This window comes from Neodiprion virginianus, chromosome 4 (assembly GCF_021901495.1).
Source record: "Neodiprion virginianus isolate iyNeoVirg1 chromosome 4, iyNeoVirg1.1, whole genome shotgun sequence".
NCBI lineage: Eukaryota > Metazoa > Arthropoda > Insecta > Hymenoptera > Diprionidae > Neodiprion > Neodiprion virginianus.
The window spans coordinates 27432965-27453802 of NC_060880.1; the positions used below are offsets into that span (position 1 = coordinate 27432965).

The 20838-nt window shown below is 43.0% G+C and overlaps 1 protein-coding gene across 11 annotated transcripts in view; it reads right to left on the bottom strand.

Annotated features, from left to right (window-relative positions):
• LOC124302013 (fasciclin-3) overlaps positions 1–20838 on the bottom strand; it is a 238237-nt gene that overhangs the window by 14320 nt on the left and 203079 nt on the right. For 4 of the 11 annotated variants that reach the window (XM_046757747.1, XM_046757749.1, XM_046757746.1 and 1 more), the window contains exons 2-6: positions 2732–3055; positions 2081–2218; positions 1732–1914; positions 1445–1629; positions 984–1125 (exon numbers count right to left, since the gene is read on the bottom strand). In XM_046757747.1, the coding sequence (XP_046613703.1) occupies positions 984–1125; positions 1445–1629; positions 1732–1914; positions 2081–2218; positions 2732–3055 (972 nt within the window). Of the gene's footprint in view, positions 1–422; positions 516–983; positions 1126–1444; positions 1630–1731; positions 1915–2080; positions 2219–2731; positions 3056–20838 lie in introns of all 11 variants that reach the window. The other 7 variants (XM_046757745.1, XM_046757740.1, XM_046757748.1 and 4 more) reach the window with 4 other exon arrangements.

Consider the following 20838-nt stretch of genomic DNA (forward strand, 5'->3'; position numbering starts at 1 on the left):
CCGGCTGATCAAACATGCCTTGTATTCATGTTTGCATTATTGATTACAGGCACGCGATTGAAATGAAATAATTGAACCCCGCATATAGGAAAAAAAAAATATTCGCAATATCTCACCACGCTAAATCTACTTCGCCATTTTAGGGTTGAACGTGAATTACCGGTTGTACAATACGCGGAAATATCTCTGAAAGAAATGTGCTTTTGCCTACTTCCCGCAATTTGACAAGGTGGAAAACGGTTTTCCCTTTCAGCAACTACGAGCACTGTGAGTCAGATTCATGTCGACGAAAGCATTAGTGGAAAATCAATATAGCTCATGTATAAACCAACGAACGAACGAGCATACACAGCGAGTGTCGTCGTTCACGTAGAACCCATTGGCCTAGCTCTACTTACAAGTAATTGTTAAAATAGAATTACCTAGTGCGTGCATTGATTCGGCGAGCTTACCATAGAAGTGACTGAACGCTCCTGCGTGAGCATGTGGTGAAGTAGTGCGGTTAGATATACCTTCTGCCATATTGGTTTCGTTTGCGAAGTAGTGATGATGGTGGTGGTGGTGGTGGTGGTGGTGGTAGCAGGTGAGAATGAATGAATGAATGAATGAATGGGAGAACTAACGGACGCATCCCCGAACGATTAGTGTCGGGGTAAGATCGTTACATAGTATAGACAGTGAATGAACATGACATTTGTACATCGAAAAAAGTTGCTGAGTGAGTGTAATTGGCTAAGAAACATTGATTATCTAGCGAATGATCTTTGCGAACGGGACTTATCCTGAAACGCGTTCACTTCGACTGTGGAAATAAAAATTATCTGCCATAACGTGATTATTGCAATATTAGACCTCTGATAGGCCTGAGTGACACGCCGATGCATCGTTTTTAAGCGAGATGGTGCAGTGTGTGCTTTGTAACGTGTTCTGATTGACGGCAACTAAACTGTGATAAGTGAATGTTTTGACGACTGAAGACTTACCAGCAGGTTCCGTTGACGTTGACAAAACGATTTGGTACTCGGTAGATCCCAGCTCATTGTTGACTAACAAAACGTACTTCTTCTCGGTGTCGGACTTTTGAACACTGTCGATATTCAGGGTAATTTCCCAATAGCCTTTGCCCTGTAATGACGAATAAAAACCGATTTACTTGTAAAATTTCGATTCGTAGTAAAAATGTTCGCAGATTGTCGCACTTTGTCTGATTTCAAATACACGTGAAATATTCAATCGGGACCCGTCGTCGATGATACCCTTTGACAGTTTCGAAGATTTTCAATAGAACTCGATCTCGAAAGTGTCCCGGGATTCAAGGGTTTTGAGTGGAAGGTACGGATCGGGGATCAAGAGCCGAATGAGAATCCGAGAAGGGCCGGGGAAAAGCGATAACAAGATTTCCCGATAAATTTAATTGGAAATGAAGAAGGCGATATTATCTTACTAATTCGACTGCTCTGGACGACCTGATGCGATTGCTCTTGTCAAATTGACCCTCGTCGACCTTGTCGTCGTCAATACGCCACATGAATTGCGGTCGGGGATTCGCTTGAACCGTTACGTTAACTGTACCAGGCTGACCAATCACGAATCCAAACCTTTCGATTGTAGGCTGGGGTTGCGGCGCGTCTGAAACACACAACAAGCGTTATCCATCCGCGAACGATTTAATTACAGCCGAGACGTATTTTACATATGCAGGCGGAGCTCGCCGGATCACAACGAACTCACATAAGACTGAGATCTGCTGTTTTGCCGAAAGGGGCCGATCCAGAGCGAGATGAGTAGCGTCGCAGCGTAACACCTTCCCGTTGTCAGTCCAAGACAAGACTCGTGTCGCATTTTGAATGACGTACGAGTCGTTGTTGTAGTTGTAAACTATCGGCCTCTCCTCAAGACCGATTTGTTCGTCGCCTGTGAAAAGCGGTCAAAATTTCAATTGGGAAAACGATGAAACTCGATCCCCACTTCATTCAAGTGGTCATAAGCCGAGCGAAGCTTAAGCGTCTAAATTTGTGTCGGGTTTTGTTGGTGCGACTTTACGTGACACACGAGAAAAAAATTCCTCCCGAATACTCACCGAAAAATATAGACACGTTTGCAACTGGTCGACCAGCCTTGACACGGCAGCTGACCTTCAGCGTTTCTCCCTTTTCGTAATTTTGCCGTTCACCACGACGTCCAGGGAAGACCATCAGTTCAGGCATGACCGGAGGTTCTGCAAAATTACAGTTTGTACGGTTCAAATTCACCTTAATTTGTTACGAAGTTAAGCAATCAGTTTTAATCACCCGTTTCATCCGCGCCGCTTATGTATAGGTACTTCGACACGGTATATACGTGAAATGAAACTCTACTTTCCGGTGCTTTTACGGTTTCCGGTCAAATTTCGGAATACATATTTTCAGCACTATTTGAAAGATAACGAGATTAAAAAATCCGACTAAGAACGGATTAATACATTGTTTTCTCGCGTTCTTCTTCAGTTGACTTATACCGAATGCTGACGAGTTACTATAGTTGTTTACTGCATTAAATATCTTCATTTTTTATTTTTTTTCTTATATGTATATAATCTGTTCCATTTTTCACAAACATACTAATAAATATTGAATCAGAGCCTCCTAATATCGGTTCAATTTCTCGTGTCACAAATTGTTCAAGCAATCTCCAAAATTGACGGATCGCAGCAAACAAATCAACATTAACTACAGAGTGTTAAAATACTCACTGGCAACGATAATTCTCAAGGTGTTGTAGCTCTCGTATCTGGCATTCTTCGGAGTGAGGGAGCACTTGAATATGCCGTCGTGTTTTTCCTTTATTTGAGCGATAAACACCCCGCATTGTCCAGCATCCAACGATGAGCCGTACCATCCAATTCCGTCTTCGGACGGCTGATTGGGCTCGAGAATCACGCTCCTTTCCTGAGGAACTTCAACGCGACAGGTTTTCAAAGGTACGCCCACGCTGCAGAGTATCGTGAGATTTTGTCCAGTGCGTACCGTCGTCTCTCCCGAGGGATTGATCGAGACGTTGATATTCTGCGTGTCGGCTGAAAACAAAGAAGAAACCACAAGGCTGTGATAATTATCGGAGAAAATGACGGGAATTTCCCGACCAGGCGGGTATCCGCTGATTGAAAGGAAACGAGCCAAGAACCGTCTTATTGTTACAGCACTACACTAGATCCGAAAGGTTGACAGCAACAGTGTTCTACCTATACTTATACGTATCTGCTCCACAAGAGAGTGATCATAAACCTTCGGTGACGCTTGTTACGTGGTGTGATTTCAGCCGCAAATAGAGCTTGCAGGGCGCGAAGAAGGGAGGCGAGCACGGTAACAGCATCAGATTTATGGGGCAAAATGTGAAGTTGATTAAAACTCAAGCCAACCGGCTCCTTTCCCAGCAACTTCGGTTCTTTGCGGTAAAATACAAACTTGAACGAACTATAAGCTTACACACTCACCGTGTACTGGTCGCCAAAATAATCACGCAACCCTCGAGAACGCAGGAAGGGCTGCTACACTTACCCCTTTTGCGGTACCGTTCATGTATTGTATAAGCGAACGAAACTTTTGGTGCAAAAAGACTACAACGAACTTCCTTTATCAAGTCAAGCCGAGAGGAGCAAAGCTTTGGTTTTTAATTTTTTTGGCTGAGAAGCGGAACTGTTGAAACTGGTTCCACCATATCGTACATTATTATACATGTACACGTTGCTACCAAAGTTTTCGTTCATTTTTCACCCAGCTCAAGTCGCGCAAGCGGCAATTGATCGTCGAGATTTTTGTACAGGTTAATATTTCAATTTAAAAAAAAAAAAAAAAAAAATGACAGGGGCCACTATTGTGCACTAAACAAACGACTATGCGACGAAGCATATTCTGTAGAAAGTATAACAGACCTCGAATGCATGGCTTTTGTTCTTCAGGGATTTAATGATCAAAAGCTCGAGGAAAAAAGCAAGAAGAGCTAACAATTGTACCAAACACGTTTCAGATTGTGAAAGATTATCTTGCGAAATGTGACTATATACTATATTATATCTGAATCTTATCTGTTTTTATATTGATTGATATTCGGATTGAAGTTCGTCTCTTTTTACCAGAATCACGTCAAGCTTATCTCTCATTTCCGATCTCCCGTCATCGTTCCGGATGTCACGTAGCTGCAGAAACTTAAAAAAAAAAATCATCGAGGGTTCATGAAACGTGAAAGTAATTGATTACACTGTACACGGTGTACAAAAAGGTCCGGTTTCAATGAATTCGATTTCAGAGTATGTCAAGTCGGAGAATAATCATAAATATAAGACGAATATTGTAGTAATTAAAATTGGTAAGAGGTGAACAATACAACTGTTCAAGATATACGTTGCATCGATGGTTTCCTATCGTATCTTCAAGTTTCGTTTTCCTACGTGATTTGATACCCGTATTTTCTATTCGTGTCTTTGTCGCAGCTTACCAGAACCGACAATGAGCGTCGGAAAATCCGTACGTTGTTTTCCTCCAATGGGAAACCGGTAATCGCTCTTCCAACGTCAAACTGGGTGTTTTCACCGAGCGGGAATCCGTCTTGTTGTCATCGCGAGGCACCTAGACTGATGTCTCCAGTACCGTGTACTCGCATAAACGAGCATTAAGCTTAATACGATAAACGAAGACTCGTGCAAATTGCTGCAGTCGCAAATGCATATTGCATTATAACGACGCGATATTGCAGTCGAGGAGGAGCGAAACGTCTGTCGCGAAATGATCTTCGTACATCAACGCCCGCTTTTCTTCAATCTTCCGCTCATTCAACTCGATCTGCAATCCTCCGAAGTGTTTTTGCACTGAAATTGCAGTAGCGCGGATGTTGGCATTAAATTTACTTTTCGGTCCATTGAATTGCCAACGTTTTGATTCTCAGCGTGATTTCGAACTTCGAACAGCTTCGGTGCGGCAACTCAGTCTTGACGGTGAATCGATTTAATCGGAATTATGCGAACTGCAGTACGAGCTATTCCAAGTCTAGCGACTCAATGCAGCTGTATATTTTCCGAGCTTAACCATCCGTAAAATCGAAATAAATTCTCGAATCACGAGACGGCAATTCACCGATCGTGTATATGTCTCGTTTTTCACTCAAAATAAATTTGCAATTCAACAGTTCTACTCGAGACGCAAAAGAAGAGCGAGACACCTGTTGGTATTTGTCATACGTATATACGTAAGCCGGGAAAGAGCCAATCGGAATGACTCAGCTCACGCATCTGGTATCCCCCACCATTTCGCGAACCCCTGTGTAGTTTAGTAAGTTGAAGGGAGTAAATTTTCGGCGAGTGAACGGCGTGACAAACGTGCATATGTCGTAATGCGCCTGTAGGTGATGATAATAAAATGCAGAAAAATGAGAGAGAAAAAATATGTATATAGGTATACGCAAGCAATATTCGCTATCGCGTACAGCCGGCGCCATTCATCGTTCATTCCCTCCAAGATTCAAGGCACTGCGAGAAAACCATGCGGCAGTTGATTTTCGTTCACGTTCACCTTCTCCGGCTTCCGGTCTTAGGCACTTGGCTCATTCAGGTTCGTACTTCGTGTTCTGGGTGCGAGACGGAGGGTTGCTATAGCCCTTTTTATTTACGACATCCTACATCATCGCCAGCGCCTTTTTTCACCCCGAAAGCCTCTCCAGCCCTTTTCCTCTCACACCTTTCCAAGGCATGTTGATGTGCTTGTTATATACATGCAGACCCGCTCTGCATAATAGGTGCAAAGCGGGCTTCAACGCCAATTAAAGCTCTGCCACAGCTCCTGCGAATGATTATATTCTTCATCGTTCATTTTCATTTCACCTGCCTTCTTCGCCAGAGTTCAACAGCTTATTAACCGTTCGTAGCTAGGCGGTCGAAATGTCTGTATACCAATCGTTGAACGTCTATGTTGGCGTATCCCGCGCCTTGGGTGATGGTGTGCATTCGGTATTCGGCCAATTCAAAACCGCAGCCGGCTACGGACGAACGGTTAATATTGTTTAATTTGCATATTTCATTGCTGTATTGAACACGTTAAATGAAATATTCTAGAACAGTTAACATCACCTGGCCATTCAAGCTTTTAATACCGAGTTTCGGGTGATAATAGAAACGCTTCAAATTATACATATATATGTGAAAAGTAAACACTCGTCTATAACCTCAATCATTAACAATCATCAAATTTCACGCTCGCGTTATACGTATTGTTGATGAATAAAATTATTTGACTATTATTTTTACAGTGTTGCGGTAACAGCCGCAGAATATTATGTATGTATGTACTTTTGGTGATACAGAATTTACCCGGAGCGCTAGGGTGCTTTCGAATTGCAATTTGTTGAAATTTTTCCACTTTCAAGAGGTCAAATATTGTCTTGCGTAAGCTCGAATGCTGAATCGTGGACGGAATTTTCAAAGTTTCATTTAATATCGATAAATTATTCCGCATACCGACAGCGAGTTAGACACGCCGTTGCAGGCCTATTTGTTTTTATATTTAGCTCAAGCTAATCATCGTGCACCGTTATCACGTACGAGGCTACAATTCGCGTCAAGTTTGGCGTAGTAATTACAGAGAATCCGTGACTTGTGTCCTCTCACGTGCGGCGTTCTGACACGAATTATGCCGAGCACCAGCGAGCGAGAGTTACCGCACGGTTGATCCCACGAGCCTTGTAATTTTTCCCCGCAATGAAGGCTATTGTCATTTAAAATACCGGGAAAATAGCAGGGCGGGTGTTAGCGGTTGTTGGTCAATAGTCAATTTTCAAAAGCCACGCCTTGCTCTCTGGCGTACGACTGTGAATGAGCTCAATCAACGCCAACGTTCCTCATTTTCGTGTTCGTACAGCGTTTCATATTTTTCGAATTTTTTCAAACTTCAGGATGGTAATGAAGCTGGTTTAATTTATTTTAGTTTTAACTTGATGAACTTTGATTAAGCTGGCCAACTCGTCCACGACTATCCGTTGTTTTCGTTTATTGAAATGGGCTTCATTTGATTAAACTGGATTCGCGTTGTTGTGGAAAGACAAATTTTATTACCGTGTTTCATTATACCTACTCGTAACAGCGAAATGAGGTACATAAATTATACCTGATGAATTTATTTATTCGTTTCGTGCCATTTCTCTCGAATCCATGCGTTGAATAATTCGATACACGTGATGAATCCCCTTTGCTATAATTTAAAACCGCGCTTAAAAATTCACGCCAAACGTTGCAAGTGTTTAGTTGAAACGAAAATTACCTATGTGTACAAACATAATCCAGATAGTTATATTTTCGATTAATTACCAGAATGAATAGAACAATAGTGAATAGCGCTCAATTGTTCATTCAAATCTCATAAAGTTATCCTCTTTAATATTAATATATACATATATATATATATATATATATATATATATATATTATATATATATATATAGGTTCAACATGAATGTGTTACTATGTCTTATACCACTTTCGGAATAATAATTTACCATCAGCTCAGCTTATCCATACAAATAAACATCGTTAGAGCCTGAGAAGTGTTATTAATTGAACAAAAATTGGCGGTGTAATCACACAATTACATTTTTTGCTAAGACTGTTTCATTTCAGGGATATTTCACGCTTCATAGAAAATTTGAGCCACTCATTAAAGAACGCAATTTATAATTCTTGGCCGAAAAAAAGTTATTCTGCTGTTATGGATCAATTTCAATCGTTCATCAGACGTCAGCACGTGAGTCTTAAAAAAAATTGTTCATGCCTGGAGCTAAAACTCGTGGTAAAGGGATGCGATCGAACGATTTTTCATTTCCAGCTAATTTCATAAAAGCGCGTAATTAGCACGTTTAGTGTGTACAAAGTACCTCCGTATAATATCAGCCGCGGGTTGGGTTTGATTAAAAATGTACGTAAAACCGTAATCAGAATCTCGCGGGCACGTGTGCTTAGTCGGAAGGATATACGCGGAAATTATTATCTGAGCAGAGCTTAGTGGTAAAGTTTAAATATTACGGATCAGGGTTGGTTAGCCTGCAGTACCTAATTTCCAGGTATTGTTTTCGGGATGAACTCCCTTTCATGTTTTATCAAAACAAAATTGAGAGTATGAAATCAGGTGACATACTCGTTGACGTAATAAAGGCAGGAACTTTACTTTTCCTTTGAATTCTGCAGATTGCCACGAGACCAAATTACGTTCTATTTGAAGCGAGCGTAAGAAGAGAAAAAAATATGTATGGTTGAATGATGAATTAATTTACAGAATGGTTCATTACTCTTTCTTCGCTCAACTTTGTGAAAATGTATACGGGGAATTGTTGAATGTTGAATATTTCATTAAATTAAGGTCAGTATGATCGAAAAGCTTCAAAGTCATATTGATCCTTAAACTCAAAGTGGGTAGGTGAAAAAATATGAAATTATACCGAAATCAAGAGACAGGAGAACGCGCATGACGGTGAATTTGTATTTCAGGCGAAACCAGACCAAACCCACGCAGACTCGACGAAGACTCAAGGCATGGATAGAGAGCAGAGTGCCCCATGCTATAGTAATAGGAGACAAGGACTGGGTTTTGCTTTTATTTCAGAAGCGTTCGGGCGTGAATGAAAATATGATGAGGGCATTCGCGGTAATATTTGCGAGCCACGGTAATGTCGTAACTTCAAACGCTACGGGGAGAAAAGCGAGAAAGGAGGAAAAAAACCGCTTACGAGAAAAAGGGTGCGGGAGGAATTGAAACCCAGAAATATTCCCCGAGCGTGCGTAATTTCGTCCTTTGACTTTTCCCGCTGATTAGAACGAGACCATGCACAGTCACAATTCAAAGTTCTCGCGGTCCCTGAACCGTAGGTATTATACGCGTTCAATTTTTTCTTTCAATTTCAAACAGTAGAAGATTGAAAATCGTAACTCCTCGAGATCATTCAAATACGAATTACAATTCACTACGCGCATGACTAACGTGACAAATCAATTTCAGGTTCATCCAGAGATATACGAGCTTGCAGTGGAATTCCGCATTGTTCGAATTTAAGACCGCGGGCAAGAGCTGATACCAATGTGATTTACGGTTCACACAGTATCGGCGGCAGGTTACATATCCTGCAACCCGCTGGCCTGGATTCGCGAAATAAACCGCCGAAACTCCGCAGTTCCTTTATGTACAAATCAAACTTGCATCGCGATCAAAAATCATGGCTATTTCGCGGACGAGATTCGATAAATTCAACGCTGGTGCGCGGATACGTAGAAGAGATCCTCCGGAATCAGCCGAGTCTCTCGATATCCTCAACTATATAAAATACGTACGCGAACAATCGTGCTGTTCTCCAATTTCACGGACTCGTCGAGAGTGGATTTCCGGCCAATTTCTTGTATCTTATATATGTCCTTGGTAAGCCCGACTTTCCGCATGCCATTGAAAATTGAAATTTCCACCAAATCCGCGCAACGATGAAAATGCAGGTATAAGTGTAGGTACATCGCTTCGCCAGAATCTGGGCAGGGGGGGGGGGGGGGATAATATCTCTGAAAATGAAATTCTGGATCTCGATCCAATTTACTCTCGATAAACGGTGGCGTTCGAAAATTGCATATAAATGTAGAATTTTCCCCCGATCGAGCTGCAGGTCATCGTCGTCCACACGCTTCTCGCAAGAGTTTAAGCCTTCAGTTTTTCCGGTCACTCGCGGTTTCTCAGGATTTTCTCGCGGAAAATGGCGGCGGATGTGAACGAAGAGTGGGAATGGGGAATAGGAAGCGGTTCCGCGCAATTTCCCAGTGATTTCCAATTTTCTCGGATGGCCGCTCGCAATAAGGCGCCGCCTGAACTGCACGCCGCGACTACCAAATCTGCATACAACTAATTCCACCAGGACCACAGCCGCGCAGACCTTTCCTTTGGCCCCTGTATACAACGGGACCAACCCTCCGTCCTTCCCGCTCTAAGCCCGCATGATAATTCCGCGGTTAATATTTGTTAATTCAGGGAAATTCCGCGGTCTTCCACACTAACCTGCCCTTTTCTTTGCAATAATCATGCTGAAATCTAATTCCAAGAGTTTTTGCGACAGTCGATATTTTTTTTTTTTAATAGTAAATTAAAATGATTTCCTGCAATTGAAAATGGTGGTAATAATTTTGCACGAGTAAAATTCCCTGACTTTTCTCGTAAAAAAATTCAAAATTCTCTGATCTTTTGCCACGAAACTTTGGTCATGTTGAGCAGCTTTTATGACCAAAAACCCCAGAAATTGTGCACGTTCTGTATATAAATTTAGATTTAAAAACACATAGTATTGCTTCGTTTCACACAAATAATAAGAAATTGAATGATACCCTTTCTGATAGTTAGCTTAAATGAATTAACAAATTATTGCTGAAGTGTAAAAACGATTTATAAAAAATTAATTTCTTCGCTATGGCCCATCGTAATTCCCTGACTTTTTTCGATAGATGAAACTTCCCGATTATTCCCGGGTTTCCCAGTCTGTTGCCACCCTGTTGAGCCGACTAGAGTAATAGAGAAGAATTTATAATATCGCAATATCTGAAAAATGTCTGAATTCCGAGTAATTGACGTATTATCGAGAAGTGAAACCACGAGAGATACTGCGAAGAAATGATCGATTTAAATCAATATCTAGACATATTATATATGTATACAAGCTACTTCCTTAAGCCTCGGTTTGAGTCAAAAGTTGCCTGAATCTTCCCATTTTCCGTTTTCAACTTTACAGGCACGCGTTGATTAGGTTTCGAAGTGATCGAGGAGAGCAAAGACAACCACAATAGAGCAAGTAAAATTCTCCCGCGAATCGAGGTGCCGTTCACATCGTCTTGCTGACAGAACGAAGGCTTGCGAGGGACGCGCAATCAAGGGATAATTTTTTTTATTTAACTAGCTAGAATTTAAGCCATCCCAACGGACAACGAGGTAGCTTTTATCAGGCGTCCTCGATTAGACGCTCCGGCGTCGTTGAGGGTCCCAGAAGTTCCAAGAGTCTGCTGTAAAAGTTGCAGCTTAAGCTCTTTGCACCGCGACTGCAACCGACGAGGATTTATCAAGCGGATATTAAACTGCATTTACGACGATGCTGCTTTTGCTGCTACTGCAGTGCCAGAAAAGAAACTTCGATGGCTCGAGTTTGTACAACGGGAAGAGGGTGCTTGTAGTTTGCAAAAAAAAAAAAAAAAAAAAAGACACCCTTCAATCTACACGGAAGGCGGAATCTCCATGCGATGGAAAAAGATCGACACAATATAAATTCTGCCGGAGCTTTTGAAACTTTTCCGAGAGGATCGGAGAGTAGGTACTCGAGTGACTTCTTTGTCGATATAAATTTCTTTCTCTATGTCTATAAATAAAGCTTTCACAGCAACGATTGCAGGCGAAGCCCTGCACGTTGAAAGAGTAAACGACTGATCGTGAAGAGAAAATTTTTATGACAGAAAAAGGAAGAAGAAACGAAAGAAATAACGCAGAGTGAGACACTTTAGGAGATGAAAACCCGGCGAAGATAACAGACGTAAGAAGTTATAGAACGATCGACCTTACAGAAAGTGAACAAATATTTGTCCGTTGCAAATGATCAGCAAATATCTGCTCAGTAGGTTGGCGGGCGGTGGAGCACCGATGATGTCTGTACAAATAATTCGCGGATATCCCGTATCGCGAAGAGGCGAGCTGAAGACCCGTGAGTTTCTCTCGCGGTGAAGTTTCGGCCTGACAAAAAGTTTTTTTTCCGACAAACAAGCGTGACGCCGAGTTAGCAGTTTCGGCAACTGCCGTTCGCTCCTTCGCGCTCTTCGAGGCCCTTTTCGCAAGCTCAAGAACCGAGGACTTCGTTGCCAATTTTGTCCCAGACGGCCGCAAATCTCCATGGTGATTAAGCCCGATTTACACGGCCCTAAATCAACTCTCGGACCCTTCTCTTTGCCGTATAGTCGGACCGACGAAGGCACGGCAAGTGTCCCGGGCTTTAAGGGTATATTTCACCCTCATCGCCTGGTATACAGAAACTGTTTTGCTCGCCGATGATGATGCTGAGAATTGAGTTAACCGAAACGGATACCGGATTAAACAACTATCAACCGGGATTGAGCGTCCCCGTCAATACTCGTCCCCATTTTACAGCGGGATAGGTGAGTCACTCCTCGGGACATGAAAGCCTGGTTTATGGTCGAGACCCGCAGGGCGTTGGATTATGGGGGACAATAGCGCGAAGGACGCAAGATGTTGGAAGTTAATAACGGGATGTCTCTTAAATCTGATTGAAGTTATTACGTGGTATCATTATTATTAACTAGATCATCCGCGTATCCGCGGTTGATTAAAGCTGGAACTATGAAAGGCTTTTTCTTTTGATAAAAATACCCGAGACCGGGAATGATTCATCAGGAAACGATCGCGATAGAAATTTCAAGTGAGACTTTCTTTGGTAAAAAATTCAAAAAACAAATGAACAACAAACAAAACAATTTTTGTTGCTGCAATCTCTCCAGAAAGGAAATGTTGCATTGAATTGAATTTGACCTGCAGCAGGAGATTAAATATCACGGACTGAAACCACATTCACTGACATTTAACCACTCAGTTTTATAATTATTGCGGTACCATTTATTACACTTTTGCTTCAGGTATTTATCACTGAATACGGTCTGCAGCAATATTTCAATTTCAATGCAAATAATCGAATGGGATCCGTGATAAACTCTTGATTAAACTTGGCGGACACTTCTCATAGTTTAATAATGTTACACGGCAGATTGAACACGCATTCGATAAGCTGCCAAGGTGTTTCCTTCACGGAGATTGCTAAACGACTGAGATGCCAAACACATTAAATATCAGGAATTTCGATTGCTTCTTAGCCTTGCAAGGGATGGGGCTTAAAATCTTAAGAGACCAAAGTCGACTGTCGAAAAACCGAAATTTTAGAGATACGAATTTTAAAACAGTGCCTTGGTATATTTGAATAGATATATTCGGATTCGTAGATTTTCGACAAAGGTACGAGTCTGACATTTGAAAAGTCGACTTTTGACTCGTCGGTATTTTCGCAATTCAATATTTTACCCATCGTAATCTTGATCATTATCAAAAAAAAATAAAAAATGCCGGTATGAATTCATTTATAAATTTTTGCGTTCTCAATTTATGTTTTTCTACAAGTCATCTTCTCGTATTTATGGTCTATCTACGTTTTTAAGTGCCGGTAGTTTGACTTGCGAAATTTCGTCCCATCGATTTTTTGGTCTCGCGCATTTTTGTACCCCACCCCTTGCGAGTATGTCACGAGTATTTGAAAAATAGGGTGAATTTAAATTTTTTAACAACAGTTCAACTGCGTTCCCATGATACTAATACGTTTTATAGCATATTCGGTGGGCTAACTTCGTTTAAGTTGTCTCAGATCCTATGAAGACATGCTAGAATAACCCGAGGTAAGCGACTTCTTGACAGCGTGACCAATGATGATTGTCTAGACAATGGAATCGAATTCGTAGGATGAAGCGAATCGGAGTGTTTTTGGAATTGAGATTGTGAGTTGGCGGTTTGCTTTTACCGTTATGAGCACAGTGGCATTTGTGCTTCTCGTGCAACGTGAGCGTACAGAAGCTATAATCCAGACGGCGTGATTTTGCTAATAGAATTACCTACCGCAACCGAGCAGGCATCTTGAGCCGTTATTTTTATCACATAGTTCGCGGCTTCGAGGCGGGAGGAAAATGAGGAAAAGAGAAAAGAGTGACGGTACCGATATATACGGTGGTGAGTTTCTCTTGCCCCTTTGAATACATGCATAAGTAAGTATGGTAATTGAAGGCTTCGAGTTAAATTACCCTCGATAGTAGACGAGGTGAACGAGGTGAGCGAGGTGAGCTAGGTGAGAGAGGTACGCCTCTTCGCTCTCTCGTCCACGCGTCGTTAATTAATATTCCGCCTTCCTGTAACACACTAAAAGTGGGGAATCCATTTGCCACCTTCGCCCGATCCTGCACCTAATATAAATCACTTTGATGGGCTTGTTCGCGACGTTCATATCAGCTACACCTTGGCACGTCAGATCGAATCCCCAACCCGGCATGCCGCGTAGCTCACTTACGCTTTGCTACGAGACCAGACTCGTGAAACCGTAAATTGCACCGACGCATTAAGGCATAACTATTTTCATCAGTTGATGAGTAAACTGACAGACGGCCGATCCGACTTTGAATTCTCACGATGTGAAAATATGGAAAAACACTACGAATTGAGGTGCATTCGCACACACGCCTAATTAGCAACGATAGAAACGCGATACTTTATCGCCGCGCGTTAATTAAATTACGAGATTGTGTTGTTAACGGTGAATAAATATCACCGCGTGTGAAACTCCCAATTAAATTACACGTCAGGTAAAAAATGTTATACGTGCGTATGTATGTATGTATGTATGTGTGTGTGTATGTGTATATATATATGTTGAATATATTCGAGTATGATTATAGCTCCGAATAATATTGTTAATTGTTCACAGTTTGCCGGGCAAATCCTTTCACAACTCTGCGAGTAACGATATTGAGAAAAATCTTTCCCGTCTGATAAATCCAATTATATCTACTGATTCATTTTATTGGATTTCAATTGTTTTTGCCAGTCAGAATTCTGGAATTACGTGAATTCTTGTTTGAGCTTTGGTAATACCCGCATGATGGCCCCCGCCAATTGGAAATACCGTGGAATGAAGGGTGAATTTTTGGAATTCTGTATTGGATAAAAATTGGATTGTAATTTGGACGAGAGCCATGCAATCGAGGCAGGGAAATTCGAAGTTTTAGCAGAGGGACGACGAGGCGGGGCTTAGGTCGGCGAATGGATAGAGGGAAGTGACCCTGATGTGGTTTTAACTAGCCCTTGTGACACCGTCAGCATCACCGTCACACATTGTGCCAACCAATACCTTCACCGACCGAAACCCCTTATCCGAGGAGCCGATGTTCCACTTCGCCGGCATGTTACTCCGAACACTAAGTGAAAACGGATGAAAGCACATTTGCTCCGAGTCCTGCGAGAGAGCGACGAACGACGAAAACCGTTAACTCGTTATTCGGCGAAATCTATGAGGAAAAGTCGAGTTTTTCAGTGTACCTATGTGATATTCATTCTCCGATCGAAAATAGAACTGTCGAGAAGAAGAAAAATTTCTAGCACAGACGTGCATTTGTATCTAAATTTCTAAGCTCATAGTTCGGCGTAAATGGATTGAAAGAATTCACCCCACGTCAACCTGCGGCTATCCAAACACCTTTGTGGAACGAGGGGGATGGAGAACGAGGGAGCGTCACCTCATTTGCATTGCTGAAATCATGGTGCGTCAAAGGCATCAAAAGCTCAGAACTCCAATTGTAGTTAAGGTAGAGGTGAAACTGTGGGCTAGAGTTTCGGAGAAGGGTGTCTCTATCCTCCCCTTTCATCTCCGCGTATCGTTCATTCGTTCAGTCCAGGTGATTCAATTACGTGGAAAAGTTGAAGACGCTTCCTCGCGTGGCTTCATCCGATACCTACCCGGTAGCTTTTCGGGCGTTGCTTCGAAGGATTGAGGTGGATTTTTTTCCTCGGGTGAGATCAAAATATTACATGTGATATTCAACGTCGAGGAAAATTGCTGGGGCGTAGTTTCATTTCAACGAGACTCTACCACTCGGAATCACTCAACCTTACTCCGCCGGCAACAACCTCGTTTTTCATCATCCTAACAGCGCTGCACGTGCATCGTCTTCTCAGACGATTTCTGCGGCTGGGACGTTGTTGATCCCATTTAAAGGGCAGCGAAAGCAAAGACCGCGAAAATCTCAACACATATCATTACATGCCGCCTCGACCCTGGCTCCGAATTCATTTTGAATCCACCAACTCTCGTTGCCCGGCAGTCTAGCCTTCTAATGAGGCCGGCTTCTCCCTCTTGCTTTTTTATTTCTCCTCTCCTTCCTTCTTTACATTTTTTGCGTTACGTTTTTCCGTGTCCTTTGTCCTTTTACGTTTTCCCTTGCCCCTGCAGTGCGCTTGCTCGCCTCTTTTTCTTTCACCTTTGAATGAGCAGCAGGATGCCATTGGGCGGAGGCGTCAGTTGCTTCAATGTTATCATCGCACTGCCAGATGCAGTAAATCTCTGCAACGAACGACGGGGCGTACCTACCGACTAACCGGTAGAAAAATTACGCCAGAGGTTATCATTCATTTTATTTCAGAGCGGGAATAACCGGCTCGCATTTGATTGGTCAGCGGATGACGTAGCGCTTCTATAACAAGCGGAGGCTCATTTTTCTGTAAATTTCATGTCGCAATTAACGATGATACAAGTACATGACGTAACGTACAATTAGATGGCTTACCACAATAATAATTCCGTCAAGTTCATCGTTAACGAGATGCCATAGGAGATTTAACCCCGAAGGTAAGATCCTGGATTTCAGCGACCTTCAACAGAGTCAGAGAGGGAACCCCATGGCACCGAGGAGTCAGGATTTGAGTGGAGAACGCCGGGATGTAAACACTGGTTGGTAATCTAGCGTATGCAACGTGTAGTACTAACAACCGACTCAACTAACTTGGGCTACTCAACCGTCCGCCCTGGAGCATGCAACTGCTTAGCATTTCTATCCGCATCCCTCTAGGCATGGTACGGAGTGCATTGGTATCCAGTGCCGGTGTTTGCCTTATTACGCAGACGGTTAATCCTGAAGGGTTTCTGCGTCCAGCCACTTACCTTTCTGGACGAATTACCTCTCGTTAAGATAACAAACACGGATTCGGTAACCTCTGCCTTTGGTTAAATTCCGAAGTAGATTTTGTTGACACAGATTACGCTGAATGCGAAAATTCAAAGAGACTTGAAACTTCTCGCCATTACCCTGGAAGTAATCGGAATCCGTGTTCCGTCTTTGCTGCGTCTGTTTTAGATGCCTTCGTGATATTTTATTATGCAACGACACCATTAAAGCGCCCGGTAAAGGCTGGTAGGAAAACACGAGCTCCCTCTTCAGCGATACATCTCTGCAATCAACAAAAGTTATTCCAGCTTACATAACTCTTGGTTCATCTCTCATGCGCTAGTATTCTATGCTGTTAGTACGCTGCTTGAGCATACCCGTACATCATACCATTCCTGGACTCTGTCTATTCCAGCTTTATCTTCTTCACTCTCCATTAAACATAAAAATAAAAACAGAAAATGTAATTCCGGAGTGCGATTTGAAATACGTGACATTCTCCCGTTCCTCCCTGGGATATTATTCTGGAATTCTTCGTAGAGCATTAGCGTTCCTCTGACGAGATTACTTCAACCTCTATCCTTGAGGCGGTTGAGGGTATGTACAAGGATTTTTTTTTTAAGGTTATACACTTGTTAATAACGGTGAAATTTTCTGCTGCAGGCGCGCGATCAGTCAAGGTAATGAAATGGGAATTATCTACCCAACGTTCGGTGAGCACAATGTACCGCAGCTTTCGTGTGAAATGCTTGATACAAGTGATAAACAATTATCGCAAAGCGCGCGCAAATGCTGCGCGAGGGAAATAATTTGGTTCGTTAGAAATTGGAAGTTTGCCCGCCAGGTCGGTCACCTGGTGGTAACGCGTGCAGGTGTAAAGTTCATAGAATGGCTCACATGGACACTTAGCCTTTAATTGGTTGGTGGTTCCAGCACCACAATTGCAGCACCAATTTGCTGACCACAATCAAACTTTTGCCATGCATCAAAGTTTAATCCGCTCGCTCGACCCGCCGACTGGGAAGCTATATAATCGCTGGCCATGATTTCATGGTTCAAATTCCCGAAGGGAAAATAAGATACTTATCTCACCTTCGCTCGCTAACGGCTCGGTTGCCGGTGGAGAAAACTTTTATATTCAACCTGTCACATTCCGAAATTCAAAAGGTTTCCAGTGAGCACTGACGTCATTCACAGGATGACTGTCGTGTGGCTTTCATTCTACGATTGAAAATTCGCTTAAATTCTGGTCAAACTGTGGAGACCCCGCATGCAGGAAAAACGACATGTTTGCACGATTTTCAGAATTGATTTTCAACGTTCAGCGAGGTGTATCCACGAGGTGTTAAGTTCTTAAAGGGGCGCTATTTCACCGGTGATAAATACATCGCGTTATCTAACACCTGTCGCCAGAAAACAGAAGAGTGAGAAGGGTAGAGAGAGAAAGAGAGAGAAGGAGAGAGAGAACGTGACGCCGGCAGCAAAGACACTCCTCATATTCCATTTCTCGGACTTATTTTTTCACCCCGTTTTTTTCTTGCGCGTCGTTCACCGCATAGGACCAGAGCTTATTTCAATGCGAATTGAAAGCGGATTTCGGATATCAGCGTCTCGGCTGAATGGAATTACCATAATAAAGAACTGTGCTGAGCGCTGACATGCGCTGTAGGACCAGAGCTTTGAGGAAGAAAATCAGAGACCGGGAGAAAGAGAGGTGGAGAAATCAGAGTAAAACGGCCAGAGAACAAGATCTGCTTGCTCAAAACGTCAAACGCATTGGCATTGTCCTTTTTTAACTTTTTAATTTTCTTACGGAATCGAAAACTTTCGACGAATAATTCACGCGAAAACAAGTTTCAGTTATTCTGAAAAAAGACTTTCAATTCTTTACACTGCACATTCAGATTATTACCGGTGAAACACCGTGAAATAATTCAAATACCGGTTTGCTGACAGTTCCGCAAAATTGGGAGTTGGCAAAGTCGACGATACGTGATTTTCGGTTGTGGGGGTGATTTTCCACCCCGTCGGCGAATCGACAGTCTTGCAATCAGTTTCAGACAGGGTTGAAAACACCATTGAGCGTGGGGTGTGCGTCCGGCGCATTAGGTACGCCTGTTTCGCACGTGAAGCTATTCGTTACCCTGAGGTTAAAAGGCGAGACTCGGTGGGTTGAGCTTACAATGACTCGTTAACCGGCACCAGCCTGCGCTTCGTGCAGGGTCGACGAAATACATGATGCGCCGCGTTGTTGTTGTCTAAACAAACGTTTCTCTCGCCGAGAGACGAGGCCGAAACGTGTCCGTGATGCAGTCGCGCCTCTTACTCGGCATGCCAACGCGTATTTGTCCAGCATTCACGGTTCTCCCCGTAATCTAATAAACCAATCGCGCCAACGGAAAGTGACAATACAACAAGACGCGAAAAAACAAAATTCGAACTTTCGTAAGAGGAGTGCCTCCTTCCGCCAGCTCAGTTACGTCGTGGAGGTACGGCTGGGGGGTGCTTTGAAAAAGGTGACCGAAAGGGATCGGGGAAACGTATTTACAGGGAAGGGACCAAGGAGCCCAAAGTCGAATGATCGTTTGTCAAGGAATGACTGGAAGCCCTGACGCCGCTGTCGAGATATAAAATGGACCTGTACATTCGACGGATGGAGCTGTTTCTCTTATGCGTAGCCCGTTTCCATCTCACTCCAGGGATGGAAACGTACGATATACATGCTGATGTTTTTTATTTTTTAAATTGATTCTTTAGATAATCAAAAAATCAATTCGATCATTATTCAAAAGCGGTAAAGTTCAGCCTTTCTTTTTCTGCGACTTTGAGACCAAAAACATGTCGTTTTGAAACCGATTCAAATGACCCTTTCTAGTCTCATTGGATCCCAAAGAAAGTGGAAGAAGTATTTAAAACCTTGCAGGAGCAACAGCTGAAGAAGGACGAAAAAATGTCCATACTTCAAAGTCATTCGCAGTCTTTAAAGGTTCGTTGCACGAGGGGAGGAGAAAGATGAGCGTTATCACCGATGGTACAGGGCCAAGATGCCTGTCAGGATCGGGCCGCGCCGACACCTTCGACGACGACAAGGACGAGGACGGCATTCAATTCATCTTTGTCACCTTATTTCCCCATTTCCGTTCACGTTGCGTGGCGCTATCTTTACGCGTCACACACGTCGTCGCAAGATATCACGTCCTGCTGCTCGACGTCACCACATCGTCTAGAATTCCCGAGGATTTCTTATTCGAGTAGGTACTCACTCTCCTCATGCCCCCGTGGCAAACCCGAACTCGCACATGCAAGGGAAATACGTATTGACAGCTCGTAGAGCGAACCAACCCGCCCCGTTGTTATCTACCGAGATAATGAGCTGTCCCGGCATTGATGGCCCGCTCTATTAACTATCGGGGGTGTTTGATACCCCTGAACCGTTGGCCCGACATCATAATAAGCCGCTATTAGACTAGGACTAGCCCGATATCCTCCTCCTGTGGCAGGTTTAGGTGCGTTTAACGTTTGCCGAGGTTGGGAGAAAGCCGCCCACCCACCCGATATGTAGCCAACCAGTTTGTGTAGCCGCTCTGTAAATATGGACCTTTGCAACGAAAGGTCTTATCTGACGACGCAGTTTCTCCCTCGAGACTATGTGCGGAATTGTGGCCGGCGAAATTATACCAACCCCGATGTGGGCGGAGAATTCAATTATGAAAAACTCTGTCTCGGATCTTGCTGTGCATGTTTTTTGTCACAAAGAAAATATCAACCAACGCCGCTTGGAGCACGATTTCAGTAGACGATTTTACACGCGTTCAAACGTTTATTCGACATGCCAAATTGCATTGCAATGAGATCAATGTGATATGGATAGTTGGATTACTCGCCCTGAGTAAATTGTGAAGCAGGCTCGAGTTCCAGAAAACATAATGCGTTATTACGACGTGTACGCAGAGTAACAAAATTCGAATATAAGCAAGCTACGAATGTTGGTACCTTGTTGCTTTGTTACGGAATGTGAGCTTTGCGAGATACCGTATATTTTACTCTTTACG